The sequence below is a fragment of the Belonocnema kinseyi genome, chromosome 7 (assembly GCF_010883055.1).
Source record: "Belonocnema kinseyi isolate 2016_QV_RU_SX_M_011 chromosome 7, B_treatae_v1, whole genome shotgun sequence".
Lineage (NCBI taxonomy): Eukaryota > Metazoa > Arthropoda > Insecta > Hymenoptera > Cynipidae > Belonocnema > Belonocnema kinseyi.
The window spans coordinates 119,547,664-119,561,706 of NC_046663.1; the positions used below are offsets into that span (position 1 = coordinate 119,547,664).

The window sequence follows — 14,043 nt, forward strand, 5'->3', positions numbered from 1 at the left end:
CCTGCCAGTACCAGGCAGGCAGGCAGAGGTGTGACAGTACCCTAAGCGTGCCTAGGGTTTTTGAGTTGAAAATTCATCTTTTTGGCATAAAGTTAATCTATTCGAGTTGGAGAGTCAGAAGTTTAGTTGAAAATTCATCAGTAGTTTTGAAAATTAATTTTTTATACTGGAAATTTTACTATTCCATTTGTGATAGAAAATTCAACATCCTTATAATTCGAAATTCAACTTTCTGGTTGCAAAATTGTCCTCTTCAGTTGAAAATTCATGTATTACTTTGAAAACCTGTTCTGTTTGTAGAAAAATAATCTTTTTGTTTTAAAATTAATCTTCTTGTTTTAAAATTCACATTTTGTTTAAAATTAAACCATACCAGATTAAAGTTAAACACATTTGTTAAAATGTCATCTTTTTGATTTAAAATTAATCGATTCAAATAACGTATTCAATCATTTTAGATGAAAATTAATCTCTTTGGTTGAAAATTCAATTAATCTAGTAAAGGGTTCATAATTTTAGGTAAAAAATCATAACTTTGTTTGAAAATGTAACTATTTAAAAAAAAATGGTTTTGGTTGATATATATTTTTTTAAGTGAAAATGTAATTATTCTAATTTAATATTTCAATATTTTAGTTAAAATTTCAAGTCTTTGGTTGAACATTGCTTTGATACAAAAAGAATTAACTATTCAAATCTTGATTAACAAATTATCATCTTTTGTTGAAAACTCATGCAAGTATTTGGAAGGATTTAAATTAACTTAGAATAATTGAAATTTCAAAAGGTTTGAGTATAAAAGTAATAATAATAAAAAAATTTTATATGATATTAATACATGTTATTAATAATTAAATTAACAATTAATAATTTGTTGACAATTATTAATAATGACATAAATAATTATTAACAATTCCTGAATTTTGATTTTCAAACGATTTAAGTTACCTTAGAATAATTGACATTTTAAGAGGTTTGAGTATAGAAGTAACAATAAATAATAATAGCTATAATAATTAAACAAATTTTTTAAATAATTTTTTTACGGATCTATGAATATTTGATTGCTAAGCGCTAGAGACATAAGCTTGAAGTGGTTTCAGTGAAAACAGAACGTATTTCAGTAGATAAATGGCCCATACTTGCATTTGTCTACACAATTTGTTCTAAACATGGAGACAAACGTTGCAAAAGTCCATTTTTTGACAGCACATTACTTTTAATGCAATTTCAATAGTTTTCGTAAAAGCACAATGTATTTTAGTAAAAAAAATTACCGAATAGTGGATTTGTTTATGAAATTTTGTTTACATTATTAAAAAGATATTTAAAAATAATTTTTTCCCCAATTGTTTAATGCTACTGTTTGATCCTCAATATCCACCATCTTGCTAATTGGTTTACCAGACTAAGAAACCTTAGCAAAGGTTATTTCTGTGACCAGTCACACAGGTGCGTTCCAGCCCCACCACGCGTTGCTTAAAAGGGATAAAGGGTTTGATCAAAATTATTTCTGTGACCAGTGACAAGGGTGCCCGCCCGCCCCATGAGATTTTGGAAAGGCGTAGAGGCTACACCAACATTATTTCTGTGACCAATCACAGGAATGCCTTCCTGCATCCACGAGAGCTTGGAAAGGGGTAGGGATTTACCACAATTATTTCTGCAACTAATCACACAGGTGCCTTCCAACCCCACCACGCGGTGATGGAAAAAGGTAAACGGTTTGATCAAAATTGTTTTTGTAACCAGTCACTGAGATGCCTTCGTGCTTCACACGAGACGTTGAAAATGAGCAGGGGTTTTACCAACTTTATTTCTGTAACCAGTCACAGTGATGCTTCCTACGACGAGATGTTGGAAAGGGTTAGGGGTTTTACCAACATGACTTCTGTAATCAGTCACAGGGGTGCCTCGCAGCCCCCCACGATATGGTGAAAAGGGGTAGGGGTTCGTCTAACATTATTTCTATGACCAGTCACTGGAGTGCCTTCCAGCTTCCCCACGTGATGTTGAAGAAAAGTTGGAAAAATTTGAATTCCATGAATTCTTTGAACTACGTGAATACGCGCCCTCAGCTGCTACCTCGCTGGAACCTTGCTTTTAAAAAATCCAGTAAACATAATTGTCCGTACCAGTAATTTTTTTAGTTGCACCGACGATTTTTTTTTGGTCCCGACAGTGTATACACTTCGTTTACCAAATTTCGGCACAAGTAGTCAGATTGCTTTGGTGAAAATATAGGGAAATCTCATAAATGGGTTATTTGTACCGAAACTTTGGTAAATATAGCTGGATTTTGTGGTTCATAATTACAGTTGCAAGTTTGCCTATTTGCTTTTAAATCAACTTCTATGATAAACATTCTACTGTTTTGTAGAAAATTCAACTTTTTTTGTAGATAATCTTCCTTTTGGCTTTTAAACAAAGCAATTTTGTTAAAAATTCACCTATTTTGTTCCAACTTCTTCGTTTTTGTAAAACATTAATCTTTTTGTATGATAATTCATTTTTGTTGTTAAATTTCTTTTTTAACTGAAAATTTAACTGTTTCACCTTTGGTAAAATCTTCATACTGTATAATGGATGAGTAAGAAATTCAGATTTTTTGATAGAAAATTAAGGATTCGTGACAAAAAGCCCAAACGACAAAGCGCCCGCCCAATGAGAGTCGCGCACCGTGAAAAAGGCCCGTGAATCAGAGCGCGACTCGCTTCATCGAGATGAATTCATGTATGAGCAAGCCCCTACTCGCTAACTGATTCGCGGGCCATTTTCACGGAGCGCGACTCTCATTAGACGGGCGCTATGTCGTTTGGGCTTTTTGGCACGAATCGAAAATTAGTCCTTTTAGTCGAAAATTCATCTTTTGAAAATTTTACAATTTTGTTCAAAAAATACTTTTTTTGTCAAAGTTATTTTTATTTCTCAGGGTTTTTATACGAAAACTTCATTATTCCATTTTTTGTATATTTTGTTAAAAATATAAAAACAAATTTTTTGGTGCAAAATTCAACTATCTTGTTAAATCAATTAATCTTTTTTTATTTGAAAATCCACTGTTTTTTAAAATAATCGACTTTTTAGGCTACAAACTTTATTGTTGTAAATTCATCTTCCATGGTAGAATAGCTTTCTTGGTTGAAAATGACCTTTTTTGTTAAAAATTTAACTGTCTACGAAAGAAGTCATCTTTTGGCATGAAAATCTTACTATTTGGGTAAATTTATTATTTTTAAATTATCTCTTTTGCTGGAATGTTCATCTTTTTCGTTGTTAATACAACTGCTTGGTTAAAAATTATCATTTTTTTATGCTGAAAATTCATCACTATGGGTGGCAAATCTTTTTTGGTTGAAAATTCAAATAATTTGTTGAAAATGCAATATATTGCGACTTGATATCTTAGGAATTGAGAGTGTTTCGTATTGAATTCAATATGTTATCAACATTAGATTTATTTTAAAGAATTTACAAACTTAAATACCGTGTTTCGCCAACGGCTACGTTACATCCGCGGGGGGGGGGGGTCTAAAATTTGTAACGTAGTTTGTGGATGGCCATCACTGAATAAAACCTCACTATTATAACTTTTGAAGGTCGCTGTGGTGAAAGCAGAGTGTATCTATGTGAAAAAATGACCAAATAGTGCAATCATTTATATAATTTATTTATCCAATTAACAAATATACGAGGATGGTTCAAATATGATCGAGACGAACGCTGTAGATGGCACGCATGTATGTTTTGAAGGTCAAGGCTTGAGTATGTGATAGCTGGGTCTCTTACGAACAGTGTGACATAGTTTTCGTCGGGAGCGCATGTTTCACGCGCGTGCTAGGACCATGAGTGAACGTCAAGTGCCGACTGCCGTTGCGCAACGTTTTGTCATTCGTTTTTTAGTGCGGGAAGGAGTTAAAAATACGAAAATTTTTCTGCATTTGCGAAATCAGTTCGGTAGTGAATGCCTGAGTAGGGCTGCCGTGTTTAAATGGACCAAAGCAATCAAGAATGGCTGCGAAACCATCGAGAATGAGCCGCATGATCGTCGACCGCGAACCAGCATGACTATCTATCATCCACTATCATCCACGGACACTTTCAATATCACAAAGTAACGGCGCGGTGGGTTCCTAAACTGTTGAAATTCGAGCAAAAATTTACGCGCCCTCATACTGCGCGTCTCACGCTCGATACAATATCGGAATTGGGGTGAGAGGTACTGGAACACCCCCCCCCCCATCAGTTCAGATTTACCACCCTGCGACTACCAAATGTTTTGACCACTGAAAGAAGCCCTATTATATAATATATAACTATTATATAAATTTGAAGTCTTTTTATTAATAAAGAATATATGTCGAATAATGCTTCAATAACGGTGAAATTAAAAACGTAGAATTGTTGAATTTTTTTTCCATTGTTAAACCAGCAACTTTTAAATTAATTTATAATAATTATTTGGATATTTAATGAATAAGTTTAATGAATTACATGTTATTTAACTTGGTTGGTTTCGGGTTTATTCCAATTGTTTACGTAAAAAAATAAATAAATAAATAAAAATTGCCATTTTTAATTTATTTGTTAACACAGAATTGCAATAAAATAAAACTGTAAAAATCGGCACTAGTAATACTCTTTGAAATTTAGTCAAGAATATTTTTAGAAAAAATGAAAATCGAATAAAAATGGTCGTCTCTATGGCTAGGCTGTTTTAGAACAAATTGTCATGTTTCGGCCACTGTTCAGGTCTTCGATGTGTGGCGCGGTCAAGCTATGTCATTCATCACCTAGAATCCCAAAACTTAATCTGCTTTAGGAGGACGACTGGAAATTCCCCAAAAATGAAATATTCCAAATAGGAAATGTAGTAATTAGAAAATTCCAGAGTCTATTATTTTACCAAAGTGGAAAATTCTTGAAAATAGATAATTCCAAAATTAAATTTGCGCATTCTTCTAAAAGAGAGCAGTTTTGCAGGCGAAGAGTAGATAGATAGCATCCCCTCCCTTTTTATATGATAAGGTAGTAGAGTGTAAGCTTTCATCGTGGGATCGTCCCAGCAGGGCCTCGGCTCTAGATTTATTCCTTGCCTTATAGCTACGGCTGCAACTTGTGTTTCATTTAATAAACTATCTGACCAGGTCTACGAATCTGTGTCAGGACAAAATTAAATTAAAGTGACTTTTCATTTAGACTGTCGCATAAATTGGCGATCCACACCAGGAGACTTTTGATTGATACGTCGTTTTCAAAAAAGTATCAAGAAGAAACTTTTTTTTAAAGGAATTGAACTCAGGGAAACACGTACAGGGCTGAACTAAGTAGGCTCACAGTGATTCCTTGTCTAGAAATCTAGACTAAAAGGCGAGACGTCAGCCAACCAAGTTGGCACCGTTTGAATTGCAGAATTGACGGACTCTAAAACACACGGCTAATCAGAACGAGTAGATCCACTGAAGCAGCCACCAACAATCTTCACGGGAAATCGCAAGTGAGTAAAAAGAAGAAAAAAATCTTTTTTAAGAAAAAGGAGTGTTCTGTAACGACTCTCTAAAACCTCGCAAGGCTTGTCGACTACGCGAGACTAGACCTTTCATTAAAAAACGTTCATCGATTCATTCATAATATTGGGCGAAAGTTCTAGCACTTTCGTTTCAAATAGTGAATTTAAATTAGAAAACAGTCACTGGCTAGAGGGTTGACTTCGCCACGGACTATACGCGTACGTGTGTATTTCATTGTAACGAACGATGTAGAGAATAGATAACGCGGAAATACCACCGGACTTCCGTTAACATAAGTAGGAAACTGAAAATTAGGTATACTACTAAACACACAATAATAAGAAGAAAGAAGCCATGGCAGACGGAATTAAGAAAAATCCATCTTCACAGACGAAAAATACCCCCCTAGTAGCTACAAATGCAGATATAATCGGCATGCTACAAAAATTATGAGACCGGATGTCTAACATGGAAATCGCGATAAATACTCGTAAAGAAGAAATACGATTATTAGCAAAGAATTAGGATTTGGTTACTTCAGACGAAAGCGAAAGGGGGAACGATGTCGAATCTCGAGCAGGTAACGATGACGCGTCGCATGTAGAATCTGAATCAATTGATCCTAGGATTCTACAAAGGTTGTCGAACGAAAGAGTAACAACTCCCACTGAAGTCAACCCTACAAAAAAAACTATCCCTGCGAGAGACGCAGTCAAATTAATTAAAAAATTCAACGGACAAGACGATATGGGAGTGGAACCCTTCATCGTTCTTGTAGTAAGAATTAAAACACAGTGCTCGAATCCAGGTGTTTTATTAGACTGGATCATCGCAGAAAAAATCGAAGGAGAAGCGGAAAAATCTATTCGTTTCTTATCAACTCAGGTTTATGATGATCTTTTCAAAGCTCTTTGAACCCATTTTGGAACTACCGGATCACTAGAAACTCATCGCACAAAACTCTCACAAGTAATTCAAGGAGCTGGGGAGAGTACGCAGAATTTCAATGCACGATTCAACCAAAGAATATACGAAGTTTTGTATGCTGTTCAGTCGAAAAATCCCTTAACACGTGAAGGAGAAACTTGCATAAAAAATGAAGAGCAAACAGTTCTCGAAAAATACATCATGAATTTAAGAAAATAAGTTTCAAACTGAGTTTCAAGCAAAAATCCCAGCGATGTTAGAGAAGCACAACAAATGGCAATCCAATCCGAAGTCTGGTGAACGGAAAGAAGTAAAATTCGCCAATCCAAAAACAAGATTAAGCCCCAAATACCAATTCGCACAACTGTCAATAAATCTCCTTTTAAAACCTTAAACTCCTAATTAAATAAACAAAAATACCATTTATTAAACAATCCTCTTAACCACAGCATACCTTTGCAGTAGAGAATCCAGTTATTTTGCAGTCACTGCAAAATCCCTCGACACACCGAAACTCAATGTTTCTCCATACAGAAAAATTTTCATACGAAAGCCTCGGCAAGTCGACCTCCGAATCGTGTGAATTATCTCCAAGAAGAAACGGAAGAAGAAGATATCAAAGGAACGGAAATGGAATCGGAGACAGAGTATCAGCAATATCTGGAATATTATATTCTATCAGTGGACAATTACACAAAGCAACTAAAACTGTAAAACTATTAGTTGATAGTGGCGCATTGATAAATCTCATAAAAGAAAATTGCATTAACAAATACCACCAAAGGATTTCAATGAAAAAAGAGTTTTTAATGGGAAATAATAAGCATCGGACAAACGATAAACAACTTTTCTGTACTCTTATCAGTTCAACTTGTCAAACATCTCCCTCCAGGGAGGTCATTCCCTTGGAGTGAGACGGTATCCTTATTCCCAAAAACACCATAATAATGATAAGAGTGAAAACAAACAAAAATCAAGGGAACATTCTCATAGAAGATAATCCCTACATTCCAAATTCCATTTACTGTATGGTTGAATCACAGGTTATGATTCCCGTTAGTAATGAAACCGAATCAGACTTGAGATTAAGTGATGAAGAGATGAACTACAAGTATATCAATGTCGCCCAAGAACGAGAGGAGCGTGTAACTTACTTTACGCAGAATAAATTAAATGCTAAAATGAAATTATTAAATAGAAATTTGAGGCTTTAACACATAGAAGATGAACACAGAATACAGATTCAAAAGATAGCCATCTCTTATCAGGGCATTTTCTCACTGCAAGGAGATCCCCTACCCTGCACAAGTTTCGCGTCACATAAAATCATCCTGAAAGACGAAGCAAATATTAACATACGTCAACCACGACACACAGAATGCCACAAGGAAGAAATCTCAAATCAGGTAAATAATATGTTGACTAAGAGAATAATAGAAGCCTCGGACTCACCATTTAATTCACCCCTTTGGGTAGTCCCGAAAAAACGGTACGCGTCGCGAAATCCTAAATGGCGGCTTGTAATCAATTTCAGGAAGTTAAATGAAAAAACAGATTAAGATTTCTACCCACTCCCTCTAATCGACGAAATTCTGGACAACCTTGGAAAAGCAAACTTCTTTTCAGCCTTTGATTTTTGCTCAGGATTTCATCAAATTCCCCTGGACGAAAACTCGAAAAAATATACTGCATTTACCACACCTGAAGGATATTTTCACTATAGCTGCATGCTTTTCGGACTTAAAAATGCTCCTGCATCATTTCAAAGAATGATGGTCACAGCATTAAGAGGACTGTTAGTAAAAATATGCTTTGCTTATCTGGACGACATTGTTGTCTTTGTTAACACACTCGAAGAACACAACGAACATCTGGTTATCTTATTTGAACGTTTACGGGCTAGTGGACTTAAACTTCAACCAGAAAAGTGTGAGTTTCTTCGACCGGAATTAGAATATCTGGGACACGTGATCACGGAAAACGGAGTGAAACCAAACCCATATAAATTATCTGCCGTCCAAAATTTCAAAAGACCCGAGAAACAAAAAGAAGTTATGTCTTTCTTGGGACTAGCTGGATATTATCGAAAATTTATTTTAAAAAACTTCTCTACGATAGCTAAACCTTTAATAGCACTGACAAAGAAAAATTATCCCTTTAACTAGACGCCATCTTGCAAAACAAGTTTTAAAATGTTGAAAGATCCTCTTTGCTCTGCACCAGTATTAAGATATCCCGACTTTAAGGAAACATTTACTTTGACCACCGACGCAAATAATATTGGACTGGGGGCAATTTTATCACAACAGGGACTACCGAAAAGGAAACATTAGCAATTGTCTGGGCAGATAAGTGGCTTCGTCAATATCTTCTCGAACGTCAATTCATAATACAAACGGACCATCAAGCTTTGACATGGCTTTTTAACGTAAAGGACTCTTCATCAAGGTTAATGGGGTGGAGATTTCAGATGGAAGCATACATATACAAGGTCATGCATAAAAAAGAGAAGGAAAATACGGCAGCTGACGCGCTTTCGAGAATGCACCCCATTCAAGATCGAAATCTCTCAGAACAATCGGAAGAGCCAACGTGAAAAACTAACCCGAATTCGCCCCAAAGTTGAAGTAGTCATTCTGGAAATGCCGACGCAGCCGAATGAGAAGATCGCGAAGGACATAGTTAATCCATTACCGGAAACAACGAGCGGAAACAAATATATTCTATCCATTCAAGATTTGCTCACGAAATACATCACTCTTATAGCACTATGGGAAACAATGAGCGAAAGCATATTAACAAATCTACTAGATCTAGGCGCTAACTTTGTATCGGAATTGGTTCAAAAATTTGAAAATCTTTTTAGAATCAAGCACATTAAAACAACTGCTTTCCACCCACAAAGCAATGGAGCCCTCGAGAGAACCCATTGAACAATTAAAGATTTATTCAAAACATACATGGCCGATAACGAGGCGCAATGGGACAAAATCACTTAATTCCGATACCACTACAAAATGGGGATAATTTTATCACCGTAATCCCAAATGAAAATTATGTAATGATCAACGTCCAAAAAACTCTTTACATCCCTTCGTCAGAAAGTGATCTTAGTTACTGTAAATTACTTGGAATTACAAAAATTTTGTAAAAGAAAGAATCCTAGTTATCTCCTAGCAGAAACTAAATCATGTGAAACGCAACTGATAAAAAACAGCGTTAAACTTATAAACAACAATATATGTCAGACAAATGTAATCATTATTGATCAAACGGTATTTTACATTTTACAAAACGAGCAGGTTGTCATTATGATTCCAAACAAGGAGGAGACCATAAAAATTTACCGCGAAAGTTCAAATTATGTAAAGTCAATAACAGGAATAACTTTAATTAAAGCTCTAGATAACTGCATTATACATAACGAATATACTATTGTAAAATTGAGCAAAACAAAAGTAAAAACGCAGAATTTTTCATACCGGAAAAACGCTACAATTCCATTCTCGGAATCCGATTTAAATCTTGTAAGAAATGAATTCCTACCCTTGAAAGGACAAATAAATGACCAGGAATTAAAGTCAGCCGGAGAATCTTTAGGTGAGATAGAAAATGTTTTGAGTAGAGTGCAGAGTATTAGAAGATCTCATTCTTGGAAAGAACAGGCAACGAACATTCTTTCTTACTTATGCTACACTTCGTTAATCCTTATCTCAATATTTGCACTTTATAAATGCGGAGTTTACGAATTAATTGAGAAATGTCTTCCTAGCCTCTGTGTTAATTTTTGTTGTACGACCAATAACATAAACAACGAAATAATACCACACGTTGTCGCCTACGTACCAGCGAGCGCTTCTACGATTGACTTATGTTAGAGGGTAAGTTAGATAATAAACCTATTAAGTTTAGAAGGAAGTAAGCTATGAAAGTACGAAGAATTTCGGGAGAAATTCACTCTAACAGGGGAGGTGTGAAGCTAGAAAGAATAGGTCAAATGTTTTAGCTTTGTAAGCGCATTCTTCTAAAAGAGAGCAGTTTCGCAGGCGAAGAGTAGATAGATATCATCCCCTCCCTTTTCATATGATAAGGGCAGTAGAGTGTAAGCTTTTATCGTGGGACTATGAATCTGTGTTAGGACAAAATTAAATTAAAGTGACTTTTCATTCAGACCTTCACAAGAAAAATATATTTTGTTATTTATTATTTCATTATTTAACAATACCAAAATTGTTTAGATTTAGAAAGTTTATAATTTGGGAATGTATATGTGTCAGCATTACAGTATCGGATATTTTGTTATGTTAGAAACTATAATATGTAAATTTTCTATTGTCCTTCTTTTTTAAATTCAGTAATATCATAAGCTGTAGGAAGTTTTATTATTTAGGAATTTTTAAAGAGTAGTTTCGAACATAATTTCATTTCGAGAGAAGCGCGCCATATAAAAAAGTGTTTCAACCAACATTCAAGAAACCAAAGTGCAAATTTTTCATTATTTTTCGAGTGTTTTGGTAGAAAAAAAACTTTATTACCGAAATCTACCAAGCGATAAATTGATCAATAATCACTTCCAATTTATTGATATTAAAAGTGTAGTTTCGAATATAATTGGATTTCGAGAGAAGCCAGCCATATAAAAAAGTATATCAATCAGCCTTTACATTTAAAATGAAACAACTGCAGAATTGTACAATTGTTCAATTTTGGACACTATTCTATTTTTAATTTTAGGCCCTTCAAATTGTAAAGCTGAAATTTCGTTGCTATTTTATTTTGACCAATACTATATATAATTTGTAATGCTTTCGTGTTGAAACGGGGTTGTATCTAATGTTTTCAAATTGTGAACATTTTTATTTATATGATGATAAATTTTAAAAAATTATGTACATTTCAATTATTGCAGTGAAGAACTAGATAACCAACATTTTTCCGAAACTGGGCTTTATGCATATAAAATTCTTTAACAATCTAATACATATTTTGATAAAAGGATTTGTTCGAAATCTCGTTTTTTAATATATAGTAAAATAAGACTGTTGGTGATTCAAAATCAAATAGTTGACTGTACTTTGTATAACATATTCATCCTTTTTTTTAAATTCTCTAGCCTCTGACCTTTTTTTAAGATCTTTTTCTGACCATATTTGTTTTCCTAAATTTTGTTTAAAACAATACAATAATAAAACGCTTCTTTTCTCAAAGAAAAATCTCTTGAATCGATCGAATTCCCACCAAAAGTCTTAAATCTCCATTTTATACAAAAGTCACTTTTATAAGGGGTATTTTTTTACTTAACTCAATTTAATTCTTCAAAGGATTCTCTACGAATCTCTGTGGTAAGTTTTGGCTCTGAATAACTCTAAATAACTAAATAATTTTAAACTAAAATACTTATTCGAAAGTACGCCTAGCGCAATCTTCTAAAGTTAGTTACAATTAAAAATGGAAATATTTTCCTCAAGCTTTAAAATAATTTTTGAATTGAGATAACTACAAAATAGTGTACAACCTGCATTAGAAATTTAGGTTCAATTTAAACAATACGAATATGTATCAGTAAATGCATAGTTTTTATTATTTTATCAATTAATTTTTTATCTAAAATATCACACTGCTCAGTTCGAGCCTCAGTTTCTTTAATGTTAATTTCAACCATAAACGTTTCAATTTTCAAAGTGTACATTTTTTAATAACAGGGCTACGCAATTATTTCTTAAATATATTTGCTAATTAATAGATAAATATATATTTATTTATAGCGGACAGAAAGCCCATTTTATTAAACATTTCAATTGAAGTTAAGTTATATAAATTTTGAATTTCGGTAACCGAGAATTTTATTCTCAATTCATATTGACTTATTATACCTTATTATAATACCTTTTTATACAAGATAACAATTTGCTTTTGAATTTATAAAAATTTAAAGAATTGTAAGTAGACATGACGGTTAAAAGAAATAGAAAATATTCCATGAAAAACAACAAAAACGATGGGATCTAATCGGAGTGTCAGAAGTGCTCCGTCCTCTCGTCCCAAATATATACCTGCTTTTCTTTACGCCTCTAGGTTTAATCCTTCATTTTTAAGATTGGGGTACTCGGGAAATTTACTAAAGCTAACAGAAGATATTAAGCAGAAATTTCCAGGATACTGATTTTTAAGATTTTCAAAACAGGCACCAAAAATAATTTGCTGAGACTTTATAAATCTATACGTTTCATGAAATTCTGTGTTGAATGATATATACTTTGAAGAGCCCATTTTTTGACACCTCATATATATTCAGGTCGTTTAAAAAATACTTAACGCTTTTTCATGACAGTTTGGACCCCCCTCCGGTCGCTTTTTCTGTATAAGGTCTCTGTATGTTTAACATTGGAGTGAACCTCGTGGTGCCCCCCCCCCCCCCCCCCCCCCCCCCCCCCGAGCGTTACAAATTTTTGTAACGTCCTTGAATGTAATATTTATTTTTCTCTAGATCTTATTGAATCACCGAGTGATTAGGAATGTGCATTGTCATGAAATAATGAAATCCCCAAGATTAACTATTTTTTGAAGTTCTTTAAGACTATATTGCGAATAGAATGGAAATATTTCGATGTATTCATAAGTTATAAATATGTACGTAATATATTTATCTTAAAAATGTTATTGTAATTTTTTCTGGATGTCAATTTCTCAACTTACCAGAAAAAGCAATAAAAAATAAAACTCGAAAATGATTTTTTAAAATTATAAAACTCAATTAGTGATTTGGAGATAAATTAAATATCTTTCATGAAATATTCTTACAATAAAGATTATAAATAAATATAATGTTTGTAACGTCAAGACGTTTGAAACCAAACCTTTGAAATTCCACAATTTTAAACACAACCGACTTGAAGTTGTCGTATTTTCTAAGTTATATCACTTTAATTTCAAAAAATTTTTAATTTGACTGTATAATTTAAAAATTAAGAATATCTGTAAATCTAAGTTATATTAAAAAGTTGTAAATGAAATAGTGTTACGTTGTTATTGTTTTAGAAATCGAGCACGATAAATACCCATCTTAAAATGTCAAATAACAATATCACGTCATGAGCAATCATTAAACAAATGAATATTAATCAAAGTTGAATAAAATTGCATTTAATTTCAACTGTAAATATTTATGAAAATATCAGAAAAATATTTGTCTTAAATTAAAGATACAGTTTGTTTGACATAATTTTCTTTATTCAACCAAGATATACTTTCAAATCCTGGAAATCCTGTCCAATTAAAGAAAGATCTGTATTCAAACAAAGAATTATTGCTTTAAACTAAAGAAATGTCTTTGAATCAAATAATACCGTGGCTACAGGTACTGAAATTTCAGTACAAATAGGTGGATTTAATGGTACAAATGGAGGTGGAAAAGTATGTACTTCTATGAAATTTCGATTTAACCGATTTTTTCGGTAGGGTAAAGTGGGGTTAAAAGTGCCAAGGCGAAAAAGTGCCACATACGATAACACAAAAAGTAATAATTTGTAGGGCGGGGTTTAAAATGGCCAAAGTTTATTTTTCATAACACTGTGTCTAAATTAAATGAGGCATTTCCTAGGCTTTT

General features: G+C 33.4%; 1 protein-coding gene across 1 annotated transcript in view; it reads left to right on the plus strand.

Moving 5' to 3' along the window:
* Positions 1 to 9,079: 9,079 nt before the first annotated feature.
* Positions 9,080 to 14,043, plus strand: part of LOC117176652 (phosphoglycerate kinase-like) — a 45,251-nt gene continuing 40,287 nt past the window's right edge. The window contains exon 1 of the mRNA XM_033366905.1: positions 9,080 to 9,277. Within this exon, the coding sequence (XP_033222796.1) occupies positions 9,080 to 9,277 (198 nt within the window). The remainder of the gene's footprint in view (positions 9,278 to 14,043) is intronic.